General features: G+C 48.3%; 7 protein-coding genes across 7 annotated transcripts; 4 read left to right on the top strand and 3 right to left on the bottom strand.

Annotated features, from left to right (window-relative positions):
- Positions 1–201: 201 nt before the first annotated feature.
- Positions 202–700, top strand: N7516_001535 (RidA family protein; the record flags this gene model as incomplete). Its single annotated transcript, XM_057214257.1, has 3 exons — positions 202–253; positions 333–406; positions 476–700. 3 exons carry the CDS (start codon positions 202–204, stop codon positions 698–700), a joined length of 351 nt encoding a protein of 116 aa, XP_057076140.1.
- A 552-nt stretch (positions 701–1,252) lies between these two features.
- N7516_001534 (HpcH/HpaI aldolase family protein) lies at positions 1,253–2,053 on the bottom strand (the record flags this gene model as incomplete). The annotated part of the gene is made up of 1 exon (XM_057214256.1): positions 1,253–2,053. The coding sequence occupies one exon, from the start codon at positions 2,051–2,053 to the stop codon at positions 1,253–1,255; it is 801 nt and encodes a 266-aa protein (XP_057076139.1).
- An 856-nt stretch (positions 2,054–2,909) lies between these two features.
- Positions 2,910–4,415, top strand: N7516_001533 (uncharacterized protein; the record flags this gene model as incomplete). Its single annotated transcript, XM_057214255.1, has 1 exon — positions 2,910–4,415. One exon carries the CDS (start codon positions 2,910–2,912, stop codon positions 4,413–4,415), a length of 1,506 nt encoding a protein of 501 aa, XP_057076138.1.
- Positions 4,416–4,634: 219 nt separating this feature from the next.
- Positions 4,635–6,560, bottom strand: N7516_001532 (uncharacterized protein; the record flags this gene model as incomplete). Its single annotated transcript, XM_057214254.1, has 1 exon — positions 4,635–6,560. One exon carries the CDS (start codon positions 6,558–6,560, stop codon positions 4,635–4,637), a length of 1,926 nt encoding a protein of 641 aa, XP_057076137.1.
- An 836-nt stretch (positions 6,561–7,396) lies between these two features.
- N7516_001531 (DEAD/DEAH box helicase) lies at positions 7,397–10,410 on the top strand (the record flags this gene model as incomplete). Its single annotated transcript, XM_057214253.1, has 4 exons — positions 7,397–7,712; positions 7,785–7,972; positions 8,026–9,383; positions 9,441–10,410. The coding sequence occupies 4 exons, from the start codon at positions 7,397–7,399 to the stop codon at positions 10,408–10,410; spliced, it is 2,832 nt and encodes a 943-aa protein (XP_057076136.1).
- A 570-nt stretch (positions 10,411–10,980) lies between these two features.
- Positions 10,981–11,542, top strand: N7516_001530 (uncharacterized protein; the record flags this gene model as incomplete). The annotated part of the gene is made up of 2 exons (XM_057214252.1): positions 10,981–11,038; positions 11,211–11,542. 2 exons carry the CDS (start codon positions 10,981–10,983, stop codon positions 11,540–11,542), a joined length of 390 nt encoding a protein of 129 aa, XP_057076135.1.
- Positions 11,543–12,654: 1,112 nt separating this feature from the next.
- Positions 12,655–14,543, bottom strand: N7516_001529 (uncharacterized protein; the record flags this gene model as incomplete). Its single annotated transcript, XM_057214251.1, has 5 exons — positions 12,655–13,466; positions 13,550–13,949; positions 14,037–14,115; positions 14,178–14,320; positions 14,394–14,543. The coding sequence occupies 5 exons, from the start codon at positions 14,541–14,543 to the stop codon at positions 12,655–12,657; spliced, it is 1,584 nt and encodes a 527-aa protein (XP_057076134.1).
- Between the last annotated feature and the right edge of the window lie 1,946 nt (positions 14,544–16,489).

Genomic DNA, 16,489 nt, shown 5'->3' with positions numbered 1-16,489 from the left:
AAATAAACTAGTACCAAAAAGAAACTGCTCCTCCATCGCGAGAATTGCCCCTCTTCTCGACTGGCAAGATGCCTCGGATAGAGAGGTATGAGGTGTAGCTTGAGTAATTTAAACAAGCTCATTTTCTAATATTTCTACATTTTCAAACTGTTTGACACACACTTGAAACTACACCATCTCTCTTCAAAATCACCAGCCAAGATGTCTCGTCAACTCATCTCCAGCGAGAAGTTCCCTACCAAGCCTCATAACTGTCAGTATCTGCATGCAAAATACCTTGCACTCTCTTGAAAAATGAACAAAAAACGAAAGTTACTAATCAAGCTATTCAGGCCCTGCCGTCAAGGTCCCCGGGCTCGTCTTTTGCGCAGGCCAGACTGCCACAGGAGAGATTAAGCATGCCACTGTAAGTTCAATTGCACAAGCAGTTATCGAGTAATAAAGCACTGACTGACTCTTTGTTGCTATTACACAGAGAACCGTTCTGCAAAACTTGAAGGAAGTTCTCGAGCTTTCTGGCTCTTCCCTTGAGAAGGTCGTCAAATACAATGTCTACCTCGCCGATATGAAGGATTTCGCCGCTATGAACGAAGCCTACATCGATTTCCTCCCACAGCCCATGCCTTCGCGCTCATGTCTTCAAGCGGTTGCCCCCGGAAATGGCACCGTCATTGAGGTCGAGTGTATTGCGCAAGCTTAAATTATGATGTTATGAACATAGTTAGAATATAGACGAAAATTAAAACTTCTTTCTTTTTTTTCTCTCTTTCGAATGGAGTATCAAGTTGTCATAATATGTAACTAGAGTGGAGTAAACCGTATAACTACTATAACTGGTATCTAACTAGATATGACCTTAGTTAAGCGCATATGTACTAGTAACTTGGAAAGCTGAAACGCTATGTGTGACTACGTAAGCTTCTGTTCGTAAAATCAAGCAAGCGAGCAGATAAGAGAATGTGTTCTTTAAGCAGTGAATGTGTACGAATTAACAATTTGCCTTCTTTTCCTCCATTTTTGGATAACTCGATTGGACAACAAGGGTATATGTTTGAGGGATTAAAAAGACTAGTGGGCTTTAATTTCCTATGTCTGAGTCAAGGCATGTAGCTAGATCGGAGTTTCTCCGAATTCGAAGTTGGATTTAATTGATGGAGAGAGGTGAAGCAGTAGAGAAACTTAATTTATCTCTATAAAAAAAGAATTTATATACGAGATTCTATCATAATATGCCATAAAATCATCCGCCCTCTCATGAACGAGCAATATCAAACTCCGCCATGTACCAGTTCTGAATCGCCTTGGTGTCACCAGTGATGGCAACGGTATCATACAGCCCCCGAGCCTCCTTACCTGCAGTACCATTGTTGACCATGCGGCCAGCCCACTTTCCGTGTTTGCGGGCAGCAGCAATAATCTTATCAATAGCAGCAACAAATTCAGGCTCATCTCCACGAGCAGGTGTGTATCCAAGCAGAGACTGGGCAAGATCGTTAGGACCAATGAAGACAAGATCCACACCGGGCACAGCGCAGATAGCATCGACATTCTCCACACCAGCACAGGTCTCTATTTGAATCATGGTGATGATGGTCTCGTTGGCGGACTTCATGTATTCAGGAGTTGTGAGGCCATGGCCGATTGCGGGGAAGGCCGAGCCCTGGCCTCGCACACCCTGGGGAGGGAACTTGGAAGAAGCCACAATTTGCTCTGCCTCTTCGGCATTGTTGATCTGGGGAACCATGATGCCATGGGCTCCGGTATCAAGGGCGCGCTTGAGGATATCGTGGGCGGGACCACGGATGCGGATGATCGGGGAGACGCCGAGGGCGGAGATGGCAGAGACAGAGTTATGCATGGCATCGTCGCCAATGTGTCCGTGCTCACAGTCAATGATGATACCGTCGACACCGGTCAGGGCAACGATCTGGGCTTGGCGGATGGAGGGGATGGCCATGAAGGTCATGAGCGGAAACTCGCCAGCCTTAATCTTGTTCAGGAGCCTCAATCGAGAGTTCTCGATTGATGTTGTGAGAGCGGTAGGGTAAGCCATTGTGATGATAGAGGTATTAGAAGGTGGAGGTGACTTTTTGGAGTTGTCTATTGAGGGCTCGGCAGTGAGGTGAAGACGAAAGAGGTCGATAAGATGCTAGTTTAAGTATAATTTTGGTTTACGTACCCATAACCCCCTCATTCATCTAGAGCGAAGATAGAAAACATGGACCAAAATGAGGAGCTTAGACATGGTCAACATGAGTTCTTGCATGAAGTTAGGGCAGACTAGTGGCAAACCTCGGGGTGGCTTATCGCCTCCTTACAGTTCTGATTAGCGGTCCACCTGAAAACTTTAGATTTTATGTGGCATTTGCCTCCACAAGAGTGTTTTATCTAATTGGCCGCTAAACGTCTCTGTTCTCGGAAAGAAAAGCCCACCTGCACCTCCCAAAAACTTCTTATCGACCTCGGGGACATGCGAGAGCTCCTCCCACCTGGGCAAGCCTTAGCTCAATGCACCCCAGATTTCAACCAAACTCTGTATCCGGGGTACTCGACTCTAATTGGACAGAGAACCATCGGGCGCTCATGTGTACTCTTATCTCCAAGGCCTATCTACTCGTCTCACTTATCAACTACGAATGACCAGATCTTAACCAATCTCGACCAATGAATGCCTCGATATTCTTCTTTCGAAAGGAGTTCCAGTCATTAGTTGACTCCCGAGGTCGGATATTGGTAATGACTCTCCGCTAAGTCGGTAAATGCAGAGACTGGGTTGAACTATATAGGGGGAGCTCAAGTATCGTCTCGGAGATCCAGCCTGCAACCTGCAACACTCTCTGTTGCAACACAGTCTCCATTGTTAATACTCGCTGTGGTCGTGGCAAACACCACAAGCACCACCCCTCCTCATGTCTTTCCCTGTGGACAAGAAAGAGTCTGTCCTGGCTGAAGACAATGTCTCGTCGGCAGAAGGGCAAGTCGATGCCTACAACCGCATGCCAGAGTCACTTCGTGCACTCAGCGACGATGAGTTTGATGCTCTCAAGAAGAAGCTTGTCCACAAGATCGACCTCCTAATTCTTCCAACAATTTCCATTCTCTACATTCTCAACTACATAGATAGGCAAAACTTGAGTTCTGCCAAACTTCAGGGCATCATGGAAGATCTGAACATGTCTACTGAGCAATTTGCCACGGCTATTTCCATTCTATTTGTCGGCTACCTACCATTCCAAATTCCCAGCAACCTCATCATTACAAAGATCGCCCGGCCAGGCATGTACATATGTGGTGCGGTGGCAATCTGGGGTTCTATCTCGGCTTGTACAGCGGCGGTCACGACATATGGTCAACTCCTCGCTGTTCGAGCCATTCTCGGAGCTGCCGAAGCCGTTTTCTTCCCCGGGGCCATTTATTACCTTTCTGCCTGGTACACAAAGAGGGAGCTAGGAAAGCGTATTGCCGGGCTATACATTGCCCAGCAAGTTGGTAATGCCTTTGGTGGTCTCTTTGCCGCAGCCATCCTTCAACTCGATGGACACCATGGCATCCGCGGCTGGAAGTGGCTATTCATCATCGAGGGCAGTGCAACTGTCGGAATTGGCATCATCTGTGCCTGCATAATGCCAGAATTCCCCCACAACAGCCGGATCCTTTCCCAGATTGAGCGCGATTGCGCTGTGTGGCGTATCGAGTCCGAAGCTGGCGCGGCAGAGGGCACAGAAAATGAGAGCGTGTGGAAAGGGTTTGCCAAAGCCCTCCGAGACCCGAAGCTGGTCCTGCTCATCTTTTGCAACATGCTATCCCAAGCACAGGGTTCCATCGCCAACTACTTCCCCACCCTTGTGGCTTCGCTCAACTTCTCCAGCACCATCAGCTTGCTTCTCACGGCACCCCCCTATATCCTCGCCGGCTTCGTCTACTACGTCCTCATGTTCTACTCTGATCGAAAGAATACCGTATACCCAATCATCATCCTTTGCATCGCCATCTCGATCCCGATGTACATCATCCCGATGGCGAATACCAACGTCGGCGCTCGCTACTTCTCGATGATGATTCTGCCCTTCGCATCTGTCGGTCCTCAGCTACTCCTCTACAAGACCATCAACCTGCATCTTGCACGGCCCATTTCGAAGCGGGCGGCTGCCTCTGCTTTGGTTAATGCCATCGGTGGTACGTCCAACATCTGGGCCTCATACCTATACTTTGGAGAGCCCCGTTTCTATGCTGCCTTTGGCACGCTTATGGGTGCTGCTGTCTTGTTCGGGTTCACTATCACTGCATACCGCTGGCTCGTCTTACGCGAGAACGAGCGTTTGGACTCTGGCGACCCTGTGGAAATCGCCAAGGTGGTCAAGGGTGGCGTCACAGAGGAAATGGTACAGCTCAACTGGCGCTACGAGATGTACTGATAAATAACTACGTTGCTTTGTATTTTGTTTGTAACTCATGTATTGGTTGGATCAGGATACAGGTTCGTGTCAGATGGTTATAGTTATGGTATATTTTACCTTAGGGAAATGGGTATAACAATGAAATGTAGTTGAGACTGGTTGAATTGTTCAAAACTACCACAAAATATTAATGTAAGACATATATTCGTAATAGTAAGAGCATAAAAAGATCGTTGTTCATTTTTCTAGCTCATCCAAACACGACAAGATGAGTTTCCCAATCTGCCATTTCTGTCTTCGCTCGAAGACCTTTCTCGCCCACATCAGAGCTCCATCCGTATCACCATCACGGACGCCCACAGCGTCCATTGCACCAGGTAGGCCAGCATGTATCAACTGCCAGGCAATCAAAAAAGCTTTATACGCATACAAGGTCACCCACGGCGCTTCAGGGTCCAGTATGACCGTTTCATTTAGATATATTAGGAACCAGTTGACATGTGGTTGTATAATTTTGGCTGTGTTGGCATCGCACAGGAATTGCGATGGTCCAAGATATGTTGACTGACTGAGAACGGCATCTATGCTTCCTTCCACAATTCCGCCAGTGTGGGATGGTGACCACATCTGCAGCTCGATCATGGCAGTCTCCCAAGTTGCAGCGCATGAAGTGGCGTGACTTGCTTGCGCTATGTGGTTTCCGGGGCAGATAAAAGGACTAAGTGCAACGAGGGACGATCTTAATGCCCCAAATCGTTCCATACTGAGCATCCCCGTCATTGTAGACCAGCCTGAGATTTCCCGGGCGCTAGAGATCAGAAATTGCGCGATGTTGATAGCGCCGTATGGGTCAAATGCCGGAATGGAGGTGATTTCGTCATCAGAAGAAAGGAAGCGTCGAACAGCATCGGTGTAAGTGACCGAGGGGCCGACATTTCTTGCAACAAGTTGTCGATGGGCCCATTCGGCAGCAGAGGATGATGACCATTGGTCTTCTGGGCATGGCATATCATGCTTGATTTCCAGATGTGAGATTGAGCGGGGAATGGAAAGAAATTGGTACCAAAGCGCGTCGATTTGGTGTACTGCAAAAAGGGTCCGTTTGTGTGACTCGGCTTTGACAAATTCTCGCCATAATGACTCCAAATCTGCGGTCGCACCCAACTCAACAGTCATTGGCTGTGTCATTCGTCCAGCGCGAACTAGAGATATGATATGCGAATGCATTTTGAGGCCGCATGCTGAGTTGTCGCCACAAAGGTACATCATGGCACAGATTTGAAGGAGCAAATATGATTGGACCAATGGGGTGATAATTGTTGAAGCATCGGGCCTTTCTTCGTCGGAGGCAAGGAGAGCTCGGGCTTTATGGAAGCAACGCATAGAAAAGCTTTCGCCTGAGCCTTCTTGGTCCCCGCATTCTGGGTCCTCGCCATATTGGTAGGCGAGGCAAAGCATACTGAGAACCAAATGAGGAGGAACTTGCGTCGGATCAAAGGTCGAGGAATGGAGGAAGGGGAGAAAATGGGAGACTGAGGCGAAAAATAAATTGCAGCCTCTTGATATTTGCAAGGCAGTCGGGGCCCAATCGTCTTGGAGTCGAGGGATGTCATTCGGCGACAACCTATCCAAAATTGGGTGACTAAAACTGTACTCGGCTAGACTTGTATTGAGTGGCTGGACTTCTGAGGTGGTCATCGGATGTAGTTGGTTGTCAAGGTGATTGGTGGACTTCAGGAAAGATGTCCCTAATAGTAAGCTCCGCTCCAGATCTGTGGCATCCTGGACAATCTGATCGATGAGAGCAGAGTCGCACGTCGTCGATTGATGTTGTAACGGCTCTTCTCTTGTCAGTTGTGTCTTAGCTATCCCGGTCCTTGGCATAGCGATATTTGGGTTTTCCGTGGGGTGGCCACGGTCAAATTGCTGCTGCTGCTGCTGATACCGCATCACCGGGCGCCAGACCGCATCACTATCGAACCTCGTCTCCTCTCCTGGGCTCGAATGCACGGACCCAGGAGATGGCAAGCCACCATTACTTCCTGTAGGCGAGACCGCTGTCGGCGATACAGAAGAATGCAGCCTGTCTTGTCTGGGTACTGGTTGGGGCTGTGTCCTCTTCGTCACTCGGTGCTTCTCATGCTCTGGATGTTTCCTCTTCATGTGACGATTGCGCAAGTCGGGACGGGAGAAGGTAGCGTGGCAAAAGTCACAAGGAAGCGACGCTTCAGCCTGAGAGCGGGAGTGTAGTGTTGAATGTCGCTTGAGGTTCTCATGTCGAGTAAATCGACTTTGACAGACGAGACATTGAAATGGCTGATAGGACGGCATAAATTTAATCTGCGAAACTGACAAGATTCGTAACGAAAGAGGGTAAATATGGCTGCCAATGGATCAGTGGGAATCTCTCAACAACCTTGGAGCGGATAAAATCCGGGGGACGGGATATACCCCACGCAGGCGTCGGGGTTTCTCCGCACGACAAAGACGACAAAGGGTTATCTCCAGACTACTGAAGATAGTATAGACAGGATGGTACAGTGCAAGAGCTTGGAGCATTCATGAATATCCTTTTGATAAACTCTCGTCTCAATCATCAGCTTGTTATCGTCCTCGCATATCAACTAATCTTGTAAAGACCCCCTGTGGGGCTTGCCCTATACCGAGCGTCCACTCAGCGGGCGTCGAGTTATCAGCATATCTCTCCACGTGATTGGCCCCGCTTTCACCCCAGGTCACGTGCAGTCGTGACTCGACGCGTCGGGCGCTAAACCCAATTTGTAATTGTATGGTGTAATGTGACAGCTCGGGAGTGAACAATCCCTATTCTCTACATGTATTCATTGGTGGTCCTTTGCTGTTGAAAGTTGTCAATCGAGAGAATATTTTTGAGATACAGCATTGGGCCCCGGATAAATTTGCACTTCTCGAACAGTCCACGACCTCCCCATCTTCATCATTGTCAAAGCTTGTATCAACTGCGCTGAAGCCAGATAAACATGGCAGGAAAACGCAAATCTGATGTCTCTTCTACCGAAGATTACTCTGGTCATGCGCCAAAATTCACTCGCATAGCTCAGAATTTGAACGCCGAAAATTCCAGTTCACGCCAGAGATTCGGCGAGACTGTGGACTACATTCCGTTGAACCAGGATAGTAACTCAGATCAGAGATTTGGCGAGTCTGCCGACTTCATTCCATCGAATCAGCTCTCGCAAGTAGTCGGTGCTGATGAGGAAGACGAAGAAGCGCTCGATGTGATTCAAGGATCTCAGGAGGTGGATGAAACCTCTCTAACAACCTCCATCCTCTATGGTATGCTCCTTTTTCAATATTATCGGTTCCTCCCCATCTATTCTAAAAGCTATACTAAACCATACGAAACAGGTATCGTTTCAACAAAGATTGTTGGTGTACGCTTTTATAGGGGCCGTGCCAACCCAGGTGAACGTGTCATCATAGTTCGGGATGCCAATAATCGATATGATCGCAATGCTATTAGGGTTGACAATGTCATGGGTGCCCAAGTTGGCCACATTCCACGACAGATGGCAGCGAAGCTGGCGTCTTACATTGTAAAGTTCCAATCCTATTGCTTTTGAGGCATTGCTGACGTTTGTTATCAAAGGATGCTCGCGATCTCATTATTGAAGGCACATTGACTGGTGCGATTGGAGATTTCTGGTGTCCGGTCGATTTGAAGCTTTTCGGGACTCGCGATCCTATCAGACGATCGAATCTGAAGCAACGAATGCAGATCGACAAGCTTCCTGTTCGCCAAGTGAACGAGCTGGAGCGTGAAGAACGCAAGGCGGAGAAAGAAGCCGAGAAACAGCAGAAGGAGGCCGCAAAGAAAGCCCGCGCCATGGCTCTTGGCAAAGCTGCGCAATGGCAACCCAACCAGAATTCTGAGTATGCGAACCTCTCGACCCCCACGGGACTGGGCGGAGAGCAAAATGAGAGCTTGGAAGAGCTCCTTAACCAAAGCTCTACCTTCAATCCCCGAGATATTGGTCAGGTTGTAGAAACCTTCGGACAGAAGGAGTCTGATCTGGTCAATATGCCGATGGTTGATACTCCACCCGGCCTTTCCACCCAGTTGCTTCCATACCAGCGCCAGGGACTAGCTTGGTTGGTCAAGCAAGAATCGCCAAGCCTTCCAGCAATTGGCTCCGACGATATCGTGCAGTTGTGGAAACGGACAAATGCCGAATTTCTCAATGTCGCAACAAATTATGCCACGGCCACGGAACCAGCCCTCGCCAGCGGTGGCATTCTTGCTGATGATATGGGCTTGGGCAAGACAATTCAGATCATCTCTTTGATTCTTGCAAATGCAAAGCCTCTCACTGCAGGCTCCTCTAAGACCACTTTGATCATTGCCCCTGTCGGTGTCATGAGCAACTGGAGGAATCAGATCCAGGATCACGCGCACAAGGAGACCGCCCTGAGTGTCTTGATTTACCACGGCTCTGGGAAGAAGGAAGCTGCGAACTTGGCAAAATATGATGTTGTGATCACCAGCTATGGCGCCCTAGCCCTGGACTTCAATCCGAATGCCAAAACGCCGCCTGTTAAGGGCATCTTTTCGCTGCATTGGCGTCGTGTCGTACTTGACGAAGGCCATACCATCCGAAATCCCAGTTCCAAGGCCTCCCTTGCGGCTTGTGGCTTGCGCGCCGACTCCCGCTGGACCCTGACCGGAACCCCCATTATCAACACTCTGAAGGACTTGTATGCGCAAATCCGTTTCCTTAAGTTTTCCGGTGGAATGGAAGATTTGAGGATCTTCAACAGTGTCTTGATTCGACCCTTGACTGCAGGGGAGCCCGAGGCTCGACTGCTTCTTGAGGCTCTCATGGGTACCATCTGCCTACGACGTAGGAAGGATATGGGTTTCATCAATTTGAAGCTGCCCGAGATGACATCTCGTATCATTCGAATCAAGTTCAATGCCCATGAACAGGAGAAGTACAATGCTTTTCAGTACGTATCGAGTGACTACCTACACAGTGAAAACAAATTTGCTAATAATAATCATAGAACCGAGGCCCAAGGTGCTCTTCTCGACTTCAAGGACAAAGATGGTAAGACCAAGTACTCTCACCTTCTCGAGGTTCTTCTCCGCCTTCGTCAAGTCTGCAATCACTGGGCACTCTGCAAGAACCGCGTTGACAAACTCATGAGCATGCTGGAGGAACACAAAGTCGTGCCTCTGACACCTGAGAACGTCCGTGCTCTGCAAGAGATGCTGCAGCTCCAGATAGAAAGCCAAGAAATGTGTGCCATCTGCCTTGACAACCTTGAACAACCCGTCATAACCGCCTGCGCCCATTCTTATTGCCGGGGCTGTATCGAGCAGGTTATTGAACGCCAGCACAAGTGTCCGCTCTGCCGCGCAGATATCAACGAAACCAACACACTCGTCTCTCCAGCTGTGGAACTGGGTGAAGACACAGACACTGTTGAAGCCGACCCCGACAGTCCAAGCAGTAAGATCGAGACCCTGGTCAAGATCCTGACTGCTCAGGGCCAGGCACCAGGCACAAAGACCGTGGTTTTTAGCCAATGGACCTCGTTCCTGGATCTCATTGAGCCACAACTTGGGCAGTGCGGTATCAAGTTCGCCCGCGTAGATGGCAAGATGCAGTCTACGAAACGCGATAACTCCATCAACTCATTCTCTAACGACCCTGAGTGTACTGTCCTTCTTGCAAGTCTGAGCGTGTGCAGTGTTGGTCTCAACCTCGTTGCAGCGAATCAGGTTATCTTATGTGACAGTTGGTGGGCGCCAGCTATCGAGGACCAGGCTGTTGATCGGGTGTATCGACTTGGGCAGAAACGTGAGACGACGGTCTGGAGACTGGTTATGGAAGATAGTATTGAGGAGCGGGTATTGGCGATCCAAGAGCGTAAGCGGAGCCTTATGCTCGCTGCTTTCCGGGAGACGGCGAAGAAGAAAGCTGAGGATAGAGGCACTCGCGTTGCAGATCTTGAGGCTCTTTTGCAATAGCGGCGTGACAGGGTGCATGAGGCCGGATGACGGCTGCATCTCTTTGCTACATACTTAGTGCTCGACATAGGTGACATGGAACATATTTTATCTCTTATGGCAGCACGTCTCGGACAAGATCTTTTTGGGCAGATGTAAAAGAAGATATATCAAAGGTTGTGTATATAGAAAAGTCCTTTTTTACCGCCTTCGTATATACCTAAAGAAGACATCTGAAAAGACCTCTGAAAAGATCATCCAAAAGAGCATCTAAAAGACATCACAAGGTTATTCCAAGGTTCCCTTATGTATGTTATGTAGGTGCCTTCCTTTTTAAGTCACGTCCCCCTACTTCCCTAGGAAGGTATAAATATCCCCCCTCACCCTCTCTTCTTCTTTCTTCCTTCTCCCACTCCGGTGCTAGAAATACCCAGGAAGCACATTATCAGACATCGGGCATGAGCCAGCTGCCCCTGTCAGTGTTGACCCTGCCAACGAAGCAGATTGGGACACCCCGAACTCCCAGGCAAAGGCGCGTATAGACGAATACGTTCCATCTGATGATCGCACCGATCATCTTCTTGTGCCGACATGCGTTGCTTGTTTGTGCTGGTCCGCCCTCTACACTTGCTTTCCCGCGTTGAGGGAAGTAAGTCATCAAAGCGTCCACTTGTTGACGAACCTTCCAATGGATTCTTGCTCGCGGCCTCTCTTCATTCCCTATTCGGGAAATTCCTTCTAGCATTTAAACCAATTGTGAGTGACAATTACCTAATAACTGATAGACCCAGCTAATATAAATTGTAACTTAAGCCCGATAGCCAATTTCTTATACGAGATCGTGGTTTACAAGTCCCGGGGCCTATCATTACCTCGCTTCTACGACGAAGGTCAGAAGGTTAGGATGAACCAGCATCCCGAGGTTGCTTCGGTGAATCGGAATTTGCTTGACCTCCACTGGAGGCTTTGCGAGGTGTTCAATGCATCTGGTGCTGGAGGAGAGATCGACCGTGTGCTTGAAAAGTGGGACAAAATTAAAGAGCGTTCGGGGTGTTTGGCTACCGACGGTAGCACCAAGATCGAAGAGCTCCTGTGGTTCTCTTTTCCAACCTCCTATGTGCCACAGCCATACTCTACGAAGGTTTACCCGTGACCCCGGAATACGTGAGATCCCACCATACATCAGGTATCCAAGACAATGCTAGCTCCGGTGAATGACAACCGATTATTGTATACTATACTGCTTTGTTTTCAATTCCACTTTTCACAAGTAACGAGGGAATAAATATGGTATCCATAGGAAGAAAGGAAATAGAAATTGTATCCAAACCAGAGCAATGGAAAAGCCTAGAGAGGGGTGCTGTATATATGTAGTATCACACTCGGTCAAAGCTCACACCGGGAGACAGCGCAGCTAACTGCACCAGTGGCTTGAGTGATTGACGCCTTGTACCCAGTTGAACTTCGCATCCACTAGGTGGCAGTAGAGACTGAGCTTAGGATGCCTTCCTTGGAAGATGTATTCCCGGTCTTCGAAGAGCTCTTCTGTAGACACTGGTAGGCGAGATTCAGAGTACGGTGGTATTCTGACTGTACCGGCGCTGTAAACGTCTCTGTGCTGTTTGTGATTTGCTTGCTGTTTATGATTTGCTCTTGCGTGCACTGTGGCGGGGAATGTGAACCCCATGCATGATGCGATGCGCACTTGCTCGGTCTCTAGGTCAATTCTGAAGCCTTCTGGACCGGCAACGTACGTCGATGCATATCAGTAGATTGGCTCTAAGGTGATAATATGCACCAGGTGTGTTTCGATATTCAATCAAGCGATGTTATCTGTTTCTTCGAAGAAGATCGGGAGCTTGATGTAGCTGGTGGAGGAGTGCCTCGAGCCTAGTCTTGAGACTGAAATAGGTGGATTTGGTTGTTTCTATCGCTCGAGTGAGCTAGCTAGGGATCCATCGATCAGTACCTCGCCTCAACCAAATGGGAAGAAAGAGGCAAACCCCAATAGGAGGTTCCCATATACCTCGAAGTCGTACACATATTGTACCATTTTCATTCGGCAAACTTGAGAGAAAGGTATTTCTCCATTATCATGTCATATGGACCGTAAGACTAATATGGAACACTCCTTAGAATTCCTCGTCGAGAAACTTGCAAGACAAACACCCCGAAAAAGAGAGGAAAAGAGAGGAAAAGAGAAAAAGAGGATGGGAAATAATGGTCAACAGTAGTGAATACACTATCTAGTATGGTATAAATCAATCATTCCTTCTTGTCGTGCGTGGTCTCGGCCCGTTTACTTCCAACCCCAGACGACCAAGCAACACGAGCAAGTCGCCAAAGCACCCACATGAACCCAAGAGAGATAACCACACAAGTGCCAAGCTCAATATATTTAGCCTGGAAGTAGCTATCCCCGCCCTCGAGTCGTAGAACAGGTACATCGATATCCTCAACAAGACGGTCACCCGCAGGCTGAAGCTGGTAGAATAGGGTTCGAGGACCGAACAAGCTGTCCCAACCGAGATTTTTCCGGTCAAAGGGGTTCAAGCTCATCTCCGTGTCATCTTCAGTAGTACAGGCCCAGAAGACGACGGGCCAGGGGATGTGGGCAGTGCGTTGACCTGTTTCGGAGGGTGGCAGGTAGCGCAGATGTAAAGGAATAGTGGCAGTCCAATTTGAAGGGTCTGGTGTGCTGGCCCCGTCTTCGGCTTCTGGGGGAGTTGCTAGTTCGAGGAGCCAGTTTGAGCCCCAGCGCTGAACAGCCCAGTCTGGGGCTTCAAGGTCCATTTCGCCTGCCAAGGCACGCAGGGCTACAAGGTTGTGTGACTCGAGGAAGAGTGGGTCTGTTGTTGCGAGCTGGTATTGATCTCCGAAGATGGCGGAGGGGAGTGTGAGGTATGTGTGTAGAGCACAAGTTGCGTCGCTGGGTGCTGGTGGTTGTTTGAGGGATGATCGGGGCATTGATATTGACATTGTCGGATGGAGGCCAGTTGGGGGAGCGAATGAAACGGTGTAGCTCGATGGTTCAGTGAGATGTTGGTGGCGGGAGGGGAATGAGAACATGGTTGGTTCTACATAGCGGTTAGTCGAGCCATTTTGGTGGACCAGCGTTAGACAAAAAGAAAGCGATATGAGAAACGCCAAGGGCACATACTTAGCTTCTTGTCCTGTCCAACAACCGCTAACAGCCCACCCATCTTGATCTCCTCTGGCTCAAGCCCTGCGTCAGCACCCAAGAGACCGAACTCGATTTGATCGGCAGCGGATGCTGGCTTTTGAAACTGATCTGTCCAACCACCCGTAGGTGGACTGTTCCAGAGCCCAGACACAGTTAAATCGTGAGAATTGCTGTCATAGTCGATATCAACCGAGTCTGCAGAGAGTAGAGCATCGGCCTGGGTTTGACACTCGGGGCCATCTATACGGCTCTTGTCACAAACAGTGTTCTGAATATATCCCACTAGAGACTGGATGGAAGGGAGGTGGGTGTAATATTGTAGGGAGGTCGAGGAAGCGAATCGTGTCGAGAGAAGCGGGGGTGTAATGAACGACTCCTGTAAAGCAGATACCGGGTCAGATCGAACACATGCAAAATATGGCTAGGGAACGCCTCCAAAGGAAAATGAACAGTTGTAAAATACCTCCTTCTTCGAACAGCCCTTAAACTGAGCGTCTTTGTTGGGCGCGACTATCGTGCGGAGTAGCGTGCATAGTGCTTCCCTATCGATAACCAAATCAATCAATCGCAGTTCCCCAAACCCAAGATGTATAAGTGAACTCACGAAGATGATTCCAATTCGAGCGGAGTATAGTGCATATGCAGTCCAGGTGAAACCCGGCTACTATATGGCACAGCAGCATCAAAAGACCTCTCGGAGGCCCAGCGGAGGTGGAGCTCATGAGATTGTTCGAGGACAGCACGCAACTAAACACAACAAAACAAACGGGTTAACGTTGCTCAATTCTTAATGGGCTCTGCAACCGAGAATCCTTCTCACCTCCTCTGGGAGCTCGTCCAGTCCGACCGTAATACGATCCTCCCGCGCGGCGTCCAGGCCGTGGACGGAGAGGGATGATGTAGTTAACACAGCTTGCTGTGGGTCGAAGCCGGCATCGACGCGCTGGATGAAGGTGATTCTTCGTTTCATGGTGTATGTTGAAGAATAAAGGGATGTCAAGTGAAACGAAAGTAAACAGAAGTGACGACTTCCCAAGTTGATTTCTCCAAGGTGTCACCAGTTTCTCCGCATTCGCTCAATTGGGTTAGACTACTCCCTTGCCGCTTTTTGATCACTGGATCACGGGCCATTATATAATCAACGTGGTCTGCTTACTGAGCACCAGAAATTAGGTAGTAAGTAAACTGGTTAATCGACTTCTGTTCTACCTATAATAGGCTTGAGATTAAGCGACATCCCTTCGTTGAGATAAAATTCACTATTTCCATTATTTTGGTATCTTAATATAGGGGAATGAATTGTTTAAATATCACAATTTATCAGTATAGATAGGTCTATACCAATTACTGCGGTGCTGGTTAGTTGAACGGATCAACAACCAATGGTGGCAGTCGACAGGATCTAACAGCCAGTGAAAACTCTGACCAATAATCCACAGTGGGGTGGACGCAAAGCACCGAGGATCGACGAGATCTGGACTCAGCGCTTTGTATCTCCTGGGAATAACATGAAACTTATCGGAAGATAGGGGTATGCTTCGAGGCAGCCAACGGTACGACCCGTTTTAGGACCGCAAAACAGCCGGTATCGAAAGGTTGTAAATGGTGAGAGGAGTGCGGAGGCATACAAATTGGTATCACCTTATTTTTCTCATGGCAGACTATTCACCCCCGTGTTCGATAGTACTCATAATCTACGGTGAATCGATACGTATGTTGTAGCCGGAGCAAATCACGTAAAATAAACTCAAAGTCTTCAATGTTGAGTCGGGCTTGTTGTATCCTTAATGACACACCCACAGACTGCATAACTACATATGTAGTTACCTATCTAGGTATGTACATGTATTGATGTACAACCCGACAAACCGTCACACAGAGTGAAATTAGAATCTATAAGAGCTGGCTCTATCCACAATATAATTTTTGCGCAGAACTTTTTCTCAATAGCATACAGCCCAAGGACTTCCTCACTCTTCGGAAATGTTTAAGACGTCAACTTCCTTAAAGAAGATGCGAATATTGTTCATGGTCAGCCGCCCACTTTGGTGGCTAGTTGCCCCTTCGGTCTATTTTTTGGGGAATCATTCATTCCGACAATTTTCCGTCGACAACACCGGCAATACTATTTGCTCTTACTCTATCTTTCCCTTTATGCTTAGGTAGGGAGTGATCGAATAACAAAAAATCGTCATGATCCTGATTCTAACGAACTTGGGAAAGTGACATTCGGTGTTAACGATGCTTACGACTATGATTCCGATATACACAATCCCCGAAAGACAAACTATTTTTCAGAGGGTCGACTATTATCTCGAGAAAATCATGAATTTGTGCTACTCGCTGCCAAAGCTGCTACAGCTTTGATTGTCTTGTGCTCCATACCTGCATCGGTTCAAAGTCCTCGAGTATTACTTTACACTTTGTCGTTTCTTTTTCTTACCTGGGCATACTCCTCACCACCGCTACGGCTTAAGGAGATACCAATTATAGACTCAATGTCTAATGGAGCAATTCTCTGGTTGTTCTGGGCAAGTGGGTATTGTTCTGGGGGCGACAGAGCTCTACAACACCAGACTGGTGACATCAACGGCGCCTTTGTCTTTTTTCATGCTTGTGCCTGTCATTGTATGGCTTCGATTGTTGATATACAGCCAGACATCTCTGCAGGTCATCGGACAATATCAACATCTCTCGGAGTCAAATTTGCAGTATTATTTTCAGCCATATGTTTGTACGTTGGCTTCCCCTCTCCCCTCTTTTCAACTATAATAACATCAAAAAGCTAACTTTATTGCCCGGTAGCCTCTTGGCCCATTGTCAAGTTCAAACATGGTCCATTGTTGGCATGGCAAGCTTGGCTGGAGTAGTCTCTTCTCTATGTATCTGCTTTCTACCATCTACGGGCAATCTCAT

The sequence above is a fragment of the Penicillium verrucosum genome (assembly GCF_028828655.1).
Source record: "Penicillium verrucosum strain IBT 35672 chromosome Unknown utg000001l_segment0_segment0, whole genome shotgun sequence".
Lineage (NCBI taxonomy): Eukaryota > Fungi > Ascomycota > Eurotiomycetes > Eurotiales > Aspergillaceae > Penicillium > Penicillium verrucosum.
The sequence above is the reverse complement of the archived record's forward strand: the minus strand, read 5'-3'. Positions and strand labels throughout refer to the sequence as shown.